This window comes from Xyrauchen texanus, chromosome 8 (assembly GCF_025860055.1).
Source record: "Xyrauchen texanus isolate HMW12.3.18 chromosome 8, RBS_HiC_50CHRs, whole genome shotgun sequence".
NCBI classification, from domain to species: Eukaryota; Metazoa; Chordata; class Actinopteri; order Cypriniformes; family Catostomidae; genus Xyrauchen; species Xyrauchen texanus.
In genome coordinates this window covers 5,751,564-5,762,300 of record NC_068283.1, presented here as the reverse complement: position 1 = coordinate 5,762,300, position 10,737 = coordinate 5,751,564, and the positions used below count along the sequence as shown (strand labels likewise).

The window sequence follows — 10,737 nt, the reverse complement described above, 5'->3', positions numbered from 1 at the left end:
AGTCTGGGGCAAAATGAAATTTGACTTCAGAATGGTTTGCTTTGTTGTAGAGTGTTATAGTCTGCTCTGCCAATAGATGGTAAAATAGGGCCTTTCTCTGCTGTTATACTTCAACATTCAGTTGGCAAGACTTTCATTGATTATTTTACATTGTTGAGCCCTTTCACATCCAGAGCAAGGGAAATCATTTCACACCCTTCTCTCTTCCTCACACTTCATCTCATATTCACATACAGTGAGAGCACTGCTTACATTATCTGTGTCACAAAGCATTTCTGTTACATTAATGATAATGAGTCAATCATTTCACCTGAATCTATACTGTTTTCATTTTAGTAAATCGACTCAAGACGAACAAGTATTTCCACACTGTGTTCTAAATTCAATTGTAAATAAAAATGTCTGTTATATATAAATTAGAGTTCTTATTTAATAAGATTCTTAAATTATATTAAATAGATTATGATGTATAGCTAACTTCTGCTGTAAAACTTAATGTATCATTGTCTATATATATATATAATTTTTTTACCCTGTGGTGAAATCACAAATCCAGTTGGGATTGATTTCATGAAGAAATGTCTCAGTCCATCCATAGAGTCTGTTTTCACATCAGTCAGAGTCAAGTGCGCATCACAGATAATCTTTATTCAAATGCTGTTCTTATGTCAGTACATCATTTCTGTAATTGCCTTTAGAACAGAAAATATCTTAAACTAAGAAATCTTCGCTGTCGTTCAAGTTACTGTATGTTCCTTCTCTTTGATGACACGGGAAATTCCTCCAAAAGCAGTGCATCCAAAACCAATATTTCCTTTTTACAGCTTATTCTTTGAATGCCTTTTCAATTAGTTACATAAAAACAATATTGCCTACTATTGGCATGATTACAATTACTTCTGATTAAAGCACTTAACTACATACTTTTTTATTCTAAATATGGTGAATGAAATGAAAATCAGAGTTTATAATCGGTCTGTTAAGTTCATTGTTTCTCCAGCTGGAGTCACCAACTCACAAACACCAGTAAAAGAGTTTGTATGCACAGTCAACAGTCTATATCGATACACACACACAAAACAGTTAGTTCCGGTCCTTGGATCTGATTGGATGAGAGACGATCCATGAGTACTGATGTGTCAGATCATCAGCACTTGGACACTTCACTGTTTGTATTTCACCGCTTGTGTTTTTGCCATCCTAAACTAAAGTGTAAGAGCAGTGCTTATGTGTTAACAGCTATATGCGTCTCTTTACGTTTAATATTGTGACATTACATATTTTAGCCAGCAGGTGGCTGCAGAAGACCATTTTTATGTGTAAAATGAGTCAGCATCAGTCAGTGTTTACACTCATCAGCACTACATGATCGCTTGTATTACTACTAAAATTAAGAAATAGCATTAAACAGCTTTAAACAAACAACTTCAGCATTACAGCTCATCACAGCTGAGAGACACAACAGACTGATTAATTGCACAAACTCAAGGCTCTTAACTCTTACCGGACTTTCCACGTTGGAGAGAAAATACTGTCCAAAATGGCAGTTTCTATAGTGAATGACTCTTGTGCATCGGCTACAGTGAAATGGGGAGTAATACCCCCGCTTAGACGGCTATTTTTCCACTGAGAAAATAGGATGAATTTCACCAAAATGACATTATCTTCAGAAATCTGTCTAACACACTACAGCATCATCTAACGCTCCATCTCTCTCTCTCTCTCTCTCTCTCTCTCTCTCAAACACATACATCCTTGTTTCTCCAGTGACATGTTAGAAACAGTCCAAGCTGTGAAACTAGTAGTTTTTAAGTGAGGTTTTTGAGAGGCTTGGACACATCATTTGGTATGAACCAGCAACGGCAGATTCTGATCCATTGTGTAAGAAAGAAGTTCCATGCACAAATACGTTTTTAAGACCGTATTCAGATTATCCTAATTTTTTTATTTTATTGTTCATTGAACTGTTGTATATAAGCAATATCACACTCGCAATCATGCTGTGATTACCTACAGCCGAATCAAAGCAGTGCTGATGTAGAGCCATATAGCACTCTTGCTCGTGTGGTATTGCTTAAATTATCACTATAATCATCCCAGCTTGGAACACCTCATGATCAGTTTAAACCAGCTACCGTGTTCAAGGGGTGGACAAATCGGCACATGATTTTACATGGAAACTGGGCCAAAAGTTGTCATTTTCTGCATATCGCGGCGCCATTTTGTGGCCCGTTCTGCATAACCGCAGCGGCCCATCGGGAAAAGTTCTGGGTTTCCCGATAGCCAGTCCGCCCCTGACTTCCGCTACATTTCAGTGCATATTTTATGTGTACGCAGGGGCGAAAATTTCATCAAAATGTTGGGGGGGGACAATAAACATAACAATTCTCAAGAGCAATTTTTGAAGTTTTTTTTTTTGTTGTTGCCCCTTTTGCATTTGTATTATTTTATTTCTTAAACAATTATTTTAAGAATATATCATTATATTATTTACAATACACATATTTTAATGATATTTTAGGGGGGGACAACCCTCAGATATGGGGGGTCCTGACACTCCCGACCCCCCACGATTTCCGCCTATGTGTGTACGCAACGTGTATACACCAAGCACCTGGTCCAACCTCTTAACCTCGTTTATATGTATGTCCTAAACCTTGACTAGGAATTGCTGTCCGCTGCTGGTGGTGACGTAAGTGTAGTAGCGCTGAACATGATTCAAACGGGACGTAAACACACGCACCCGGGACACTCAACGGAATCGGACAGCTCGCTTGACACTTTGTGAATAGTTTAAGAGGACATCATCAGACTGGTCAATAGGTTTTCACATTATTTAATGACGAAGTGAACTTTGTCACAGTGGAATGTATTTATGAGAACGATCAAAGGACACTGACTCATATTGGGAGGCAGGACGTGCAATGATGTTTAGGACATGAAGTCACTATATTAGAGCAACATGTGTTGCGCTGGCACGAGTTATTTTAGCTGCACGCGGAGCTCCCAGACAGTGACATACTGAATAAAACGGCATATCAGCAATAATACACGTCCTAAAATGATCTCGGAGGAGAGAAGCGATTACATCTCTAAACAAGCTTTCGGCTTCCCTGTTGGGTTATTGATCCGCTCACCCAAGAGGCGCCTGGCAAAGCTGGGCATAAAGACCAGCAATGGATCTCTACAGTAAGTTATTAATACACTCATGCATTGCGTCCATTTGCTTTTAATACACGTAACTGAAATTGAATATAGCACTTACAGAAATGTTGAATCTTTTGTTGCTGAGACTGAAAATAAATAGTATGACCAAATAGGTAACTCAACACGGAAGACACACAAAAAGTGAATGAATGACATGTGGAGTAACAAAATACTAAATTGTCATTTATTGTAAGAATGATGATACAAGCACACTTTTCAAGCTAAACATTTTGCAAAAGTAAGTCTGTTAGGTTTAAAATGCTAAAATATATATATACAGTGTTTAACATTAAGACAATGTGTACTTACACTCTCTCTGCTTGTCCAACTTTGGGACATAAAAAAAAGTTTATATAGCAAGGAATTATTTTGGATTGATCTATTACACATGTGCAGAGGTATTTATTGGTTTTGGTGTAACCTACTAATATTTCCTCATTTATTTGTTGTGACAGCTAATATAAGCCTTATAACACACACACACACACACACACACACACATAGTATGTATATTTTGTTGTATCTTTGATCAATTAAATATGTGCCTCAAAGATCTACTATATTTTCCAGAAAATGTTGAAAATGTGAATGTTGCCAAACTTGCCATATGGCAACTTAAAATGGAATTGCAGTAGTGCATTTCCTAGTCTCAAATTAGACTGATTTCCTTCATAGAAATACAGAGCTGATTTCCTTGTTGGGAATATTTGTAGATAACGGCGTCGATTATATTACTGCAGTTATTTCATTATTAGGAAGTCTTTGTGTTGATATAATTGTGTTCATGCATATAAAACATAATTGTGATTTAAGTCTCGTGTGTCTAGAAAACTGTACACAATTCATTTATTCTACAGAATGGCCAAGAACCCATTTCCAAAATAATATTTTTAATCCCCCCATCTATTTTGTGATTACTGACATTGTTATATTTAATGAGACTGTGTACACGTCTAAACCTCAAGCTTATCTCCTCTCTGTCTCTCTTAGATCCAACACATCTGATAACATTGCTGAATCTGTGGAGAGCACTGGGGTCAGGCAGCCGGCCAAGAGCAAGATACGCCAACACAACAACAACCGACTGGCCACAGTGTTTAACCGAAGTCCTATCCTGAGAGATACTGGGCAATGTCAGGAGGGCAGAACCCTTGCCCTGGACTTACAAGCGGTGGACGACCCTTCAGAGCTCTCCAGTCAGAGATCTGTACCAGGGATCCTCAAGTTATTTGGCAGCGACATTTGTCAAGGGGCCAACTACAAGAGTGTGCTGGCCACCAGTCACTCCAGCGCAAAGGAGCTGGTCAAAGAGGCTCTGGAGAGGTGAATGATGCTCTCTTGATCTGTTCTTGAAGGATCAGAAAAGTGTAGATTAAGTTGTGTATGTTGTTTCCTAAGGCTTTATCTACAAAAAGGTGACTGATATTGGATTTTCAGATCCCAATAACTGAGTTGGTGAAAAAAAGCAGATAACTGATTAATTGACCGATAGATTTTGGAACGATTTAACCAGGAAAAGTTTCTTAGTCTTTTGTTACTGTGATGGGCCCAGACATAGAGGCTACAAGAGGCTACATTTAATGAAATCCCACAAGCAGTTTATTGTGCATCTAAAATCCACAGAAAACTAATAAGATGTGGTGCATAAAGCTGAAATTTTTATTTTAAACAAGATCATAATACACTAGGGACTCTTATTTTGAAATATCTGTATTCCAAGCTGCTAACACAAACAGATAGGGGAAACAATCATGTACAATGTACACTCGTGTAGTCAACACACTTTATGTGCTACATGTTACAAGATAAACATTATGAAGAAAACATTGTGCAAACTATCAGCTTTAATTTCTGACAAAAAACATTTTTCATTTATCGACAAAACCGATATATCTGTCACTCTCTACAAAATAAACACAGCAACTAATCAACAGTAGATTATAGGGAAAAAACTAACAATGAACTATCATTCACTGCCATAATAACTTCATTTCTGCCGATAACAATAGTTCCAAAAGTAGTTATCAGCACCGATTAATTGGCAAAACCCATACATCGGTTGACCTCTACATTGTAAAGAAAACACTGTCATGTAACAAATATCAGTAATTCATCATCAGTAGATCTTAGGAGATAAACTATTAGATAGTTATTTGCGTTATTTTCTGCCAATAACTGATAGTTCCAAAAGTAGTTATCTGCACCGATTAATCAGCAAAACCAACAAATTGGTCAACCTCTAATGTCTACAACAGATGCAGGCAGTGTGTCACAATGTGTTAATGCTTAGGCACACTATGCTGTCAAAGAATCTTCTTTGAATTCATTGATTTTAATGAGGATGGATCTTGCAAGGGCATAGACTGAAAATTCAAATGACGTTCTGTCCATTTGTGCTTTTGGAAATCCAAATTGAACTAAATTCAACCATTTACATGAGAATACAAATGTGTTGTGTTTGTGTGTATGACTAAAGCCCATTAGATGTAATGTTTCGCTATTCTAAAATGGCCCATTCAAATAAAATTGTATTATAATGGATTTCCAATGAAAATGATATATGATCAATACTATTCAACCATTTTTCTTTTGCTGAAGTACAGTATATCTTCAAGCTCATAACTGATTGGTCCTTTCTGAAATAATGTACTGCTCCAATGCTTCCATTGTAGACAACTTCAAACCGATTTCAGTGACCACTTCCACAATATTAGTCCATCCAATGAGGTCGGTGCTTTTTGTCATTTGAACAATTCTCTTGCCCGACAGGTACTGTTTGGAAAAAGAAGACCCCAGTGCGTATGTGCTCTGCGATGTGATTGGCCAAACTGGACTGGACAATGAGTGGAAGACAGAGTGCTTTCGCATTGTCGGTGACCATGAGAAGCCCCTTGTGCTGCAGTCGTTATGGAAACCCAAAGAGGGATTCTCCAGGCGTTTTGAGATCCAGAAAACATCAAGTGTGGAGGCACAAAATGCCAAGGATGCTGACACCATCACTGCAGGTATGGCAACAATATCAGTTTGGCTCAGTGAATTCAAACAATATTCTTCCATAGTTTTAGATAGGGATGTGCAAAATTACTTATTTTCAAAATTGACTATTCAATCAGTTACCTGACGATGTATTGGTTTTAAGCCTTGTATAATTAGTCTGCTTTGGGGTTCCCCTGAACCGGCTGGACACTTTTAGGGGCAGTTACTAGGACTGGAAACGGGAAAACCCATTCTTATTCCGAAACATACACTATGCAAGTCCATGAACACAGATGCATCTAGCTATGCAAGCTAGATTTTATCATTGCGTCTTTCAATTCTGAAATGTTTCAGAGCGCAATGCAGATTCCAACGCAATTACGCCTTGCATTCTCAGCATTGCCTCAGGGGGTGCTATAGCAAGATTAGTGTGAACTGTCCGCTTCAATATATATATATATATATATATATATATATATCTATATGAATAAAATGTAAATAAACTGGTTGGACCTCACTAGTTGTTGGACGACTAGTCAACTACGTGACCATCCTGACGATCCCTAGTTTTGAGATGCTTTCATGAACTGCTCTTTGATCTCTATTTCAGTTGACACTATAGGAATGTTTTAACAGTCTGAGGTACCTCATAGCTTATCCTAACAAAAGCTTGTCAGCGAGAAGCTTAGTGAAATCGCTCCCTCACAAATATGTTTTATTGGGATAGCCCTAAGTTCTCACACTGGGCTTTCCCACCGAGCTTTAGCCGCCAACATCGAACTGGCCGCTTGTTTTTATTTCCTGCACTCTTAAGGCTGTTTTGTTCTTGTTGGCTTTGGGCTGCTGTGTTCCAAAGAGTTCCCTTGTGAATCAGTGACTGGGAAGCTCAGCCCCATCGCTGTGTGTTCTGGCAGAACAATGTGGATGACTGCTCATTTCCACAGCTGATAACGCCCAGATTGTTTATGGGTGTGAAAGCCTGACCTCTCCGAGAACATTTCACAGCCCTTAACGGCCCTGTGGCTGAGTTCAATGGTGCTTAGCCTACGCTACGTCATTCCAATCCAATCAAGGGTTTCTTTGAGTCATCTTAAAGCAGATCATCTGAAAGTGAAGTTACACATTTTTACAGTTGTACAGCTATATTTAGTAGATTTACTGGGAGTGTATAAAATCATTGTTTTAAAGCTTTTAATTGTACTTGTCTTCTTATAATATTAGACAGGTATCGTTTCATGCATTTTTTAGTTGTTGCTTTTTGTGAGTAAGGCATAGTCTGTGCAGTTACAGCTGACTCAGATGAAAATCATAGCTTAACACTTACATCCAAAACATTGTTGACAGTGTTCTAAGCACATAACTGGTAATCTGGTAATCAGAAGGATGCTGGTTTGAGCCCCACAGCCCCCACAATTGTGTCCTTGAGCAAGGCATTTAACTCCAGGTTGCTCCAGGGGGATTGTCCCTGTAATAAGGGCTCTGTAAGTCGCTTTGGATAAAAGCGTCTGCCAAATGCATAAATGTAAATGTGTTGTACAAACTAGGCTTAGGGTTTTCCAAATCCATTGTTTAAAGGCCAATGTATACTTTGGTTTGCCATGTGCTGGTACGTCTCACTCCATGTCTTGTCCTGTTGACTGTATCACAAAGCAGTCGTAGTGTGTATGCGTTGAAACCGTCCATATGGGCTTGCATATAAAAAAGTATACATTGAAAGGCTGAACTCTTGACACTGCACAAGACAAAACAGCATGCTTCAAAACTAAGTATACCCTAATCTTATCTCTAACTCCTCCTTGAGCTTAAAAGCTATATCACATTTGAAATATTACAAATATAAAAATCTAGTTTATTCAGTTATTTTCCCTTTCCCTAGTTTAATATCTAACATCAAATATATATGTCTTAAGAATGTATTGATTATTTTTATCTACATAGACCACAATTTTTGTACAATTGCTCATTTAAAATATTAGAAATCCCTTTCTGGCTATCACAGCTAGTAATTGTTCCCATCCTCCCTCTACTTACCCCAGGCCTCAATGCACAGATGCGAAAGCTGCAGAACACTCGTTCACGAGTCACCTCGCTGTTTGTTAATGGGACGGGTGATGCTGTGGATGCTGTGGGCATGTGGAGGAGCTTGAGTAACATGGATGTGTCCACTATGGGGAAAGATGCCAGTGAGGCCCATCATGCATCTCTACAGGAGGATCCAGAAGCAGAGGCTGATAAAGACGCTCACCATCTCAATGCAGCGAAAGAAGAGACAGAGAGCAGTGATGACAACCACACACAATACTCCATCCACCTGCCTTTAGATTTCCCATACTTTCTTCTACTGCAGGGATACAGCCACAGACAGGTATGACAGTAACATCACAACTTGTTCCCTCTGTGAAGAACTTCAGCGATGTTCTCTAATGTTGTATATAATGGTATGTGCCATGCAATGGTAGAAATGTGTCAACCGGTAGAGATTCTGCTTGATTTACTTTGTAGATTATTGTGGGAGCATTTAGGTTTCACGTGTCTTAACAGACCTCTCACGTCCACTGTAGACACTTTGAAATGTTAGTTGTTTGCGGTTGCTAAGCATGGTCACAACTTATACTGTACATATTAGCTATTTTAAGGCTAATTGTTTTGTTCCATTGTATAAGTTAGACTTTGTACGTGGCTCATCCAGTCAGATTTGTAAGATTGTAGCTTGGGCATTTGAGCATGGGAAGAAATTACCAGGCAGGGGATCAGCCATAATGAGCCTTTGTTCACCTGACACTAATAAGCAACTAATGTCACACTGATATATTGCTTTAATAATCATCAGAAGAGACTTTATTTGATTTAAACATGATCACAGGTAACTCAAAGTAACACTAATCTCACCCAGGATAACTACATGTGCAAACACAACAGCCAAAAGCAAATCCATAAGCATAGACAACAACATAAACACAAGGTGATCAAACGTCCCTGACAGCAGTTTTAGACGGCTTACCCAATGCTTACATAAGTTGTTGGAAAACTCACCCTGTGTTGTTGACAACTGCCCTAAAGTCTTGATTTAAACCATTTTTAATCTGGTGAGCAGTATCTTGACTTGTGACCACACACTGTAGAGTGTGTGTGTGTTTAGTTAGTTCCAGGATTAGCTCAGGTCAGAGCGACAAGGATTTGGATAGACAGAGAGACATGTGTGAGATAGGTGATCCATGTGTCCCTGGGTATCCCAGGACCGTCCCATCACTGGACGAGGAGCGAAAACATAGTGCTAGTGAACTAGAGAAGCTTCCAGCAGCTTATGTCTCATGCAGGAGGAGACGACTTTCAGAGAATCCTGTGAGACGAACGTTAAGAACATGGCGAATCCCAAAGCCCATAATGACCCAGAGAGCTGACAGATTAACAGCTGTAGTGAGGAAAATATGGGTTTATATTAATATGGGTCTTTGACTACTATGTACTAACATAAAAACACATATAATACAATGAATTTATTGTGTAACAACATGTTGTTCTGCATAATTCTCACAAGATTCACATTTGTTTCATTTGAGGTTGAGGTGCGGATTGGTTTAGGGGTAGGGGCTAGGGGCTAGGGGATAGGGTTGGGGTAGGGTTAAAATTAACACTGTAACAACAGATGTACTTAAATGCAGGTACATATAGAGTATGTGCATAATAAATACATTGTAACAGATTATTAAGTACATAGAAGTTAAAGACACCTAATATATAATGGGTCCAGAAAGTTTGCCTTTTGTCTTTTGATTTATCATATGAAAGCTAACAAATGAATGTGACTCTCATTTGATATTTTTCTGTGTCATTAAATGTAGTTACAGTCTACAGTCTATTTTTGTCCAAGCTATTTAGTAATACTATCTTAATTTAAATCAGTTTGATTCATAAACACATCATTTGTGTTAATAGTACTTGTAAAAGCCGCTGGAACAATCTGTGGCATAGCCAAGCCCATTTTCAGAGGTAGGAAATGTGCTACCCTGCTATTCTTCATAGTCAGTGTTGCTGATTGAGCACTGTTCATGGTGTGTTATTGTGTGCACTGGAAACTTGCATCAACAACATAGCCACACTAGAAATAAACAGTCAAATTTAAAGCTGTCCATAACCCATATGGGGAAAGTCGTATTTTCAAGTAAAACAAGATATTAATAAAAATGCCCATCAGAAGTTGATTTGGGTCCATTTTGATTTCTTGTTGACCTTAAAATACCTCCAAGTACTCATGTATCACTTGATAGAGGAAAGCACTGGTTTGCAGTTCTAATAATTATATGATTATTGTCTCATTAAATTCCAAGAACATGATGACACGCCCAGCACTGCCATTTGCTGCAGGTAATAATCAGCATTGTTTACTATGCCTGCACTCAGCTATGGCAGTGTCAGAGCTTTGTGACTGAGAGAACACGTTCCACCACACAATGCAGCGCAACAGTGACTTGTGGCTGGGTGAGCATGAGATAGACACAGTGGGTGTGCCGTCAGGCCTCGGAGAGGCATTTATTTAAAAGAATAAAACACCGA

The 10,737-nt window shown here is 38.6% G+C and overlaps 1 protein-coding gene across 1 annotated transcript in view; it reads left to right on the top strand.

Annotated features, from left to right (window-relative positions):
* Positions 1-2,688: 2,688 nt before the first annotated feature.
* LOC127647680 (ras-associating and dilute domain-containing protein-like) overlaps positions 2,689-10,737 on the top strand; it is a 42,264-nt gene continuing 34,215 nt past the window's right edge. Inside the window, exons 1-4 of the mRNA XM_052132087.1 lie at positions 2,689-3,189; positions 4,198-4,530; positions 5,977-6,212; positions 8,220-8,548. Of these exons, the coding sequence (XP_051988047.1) occupies positions 3,062-3,189; positions 4,198-4,530; positions 5,977-6,212; positions 8,220-8,548 (1,026 nt within the window). The 5' untranslated portion in view covers positions 2,689-3,061. The remainder of the gene's footprint in view (positions 3,190-4,197; positions 4,531-5,976; positions 6,213-8,219; positions 8,549-10,737) is intronic.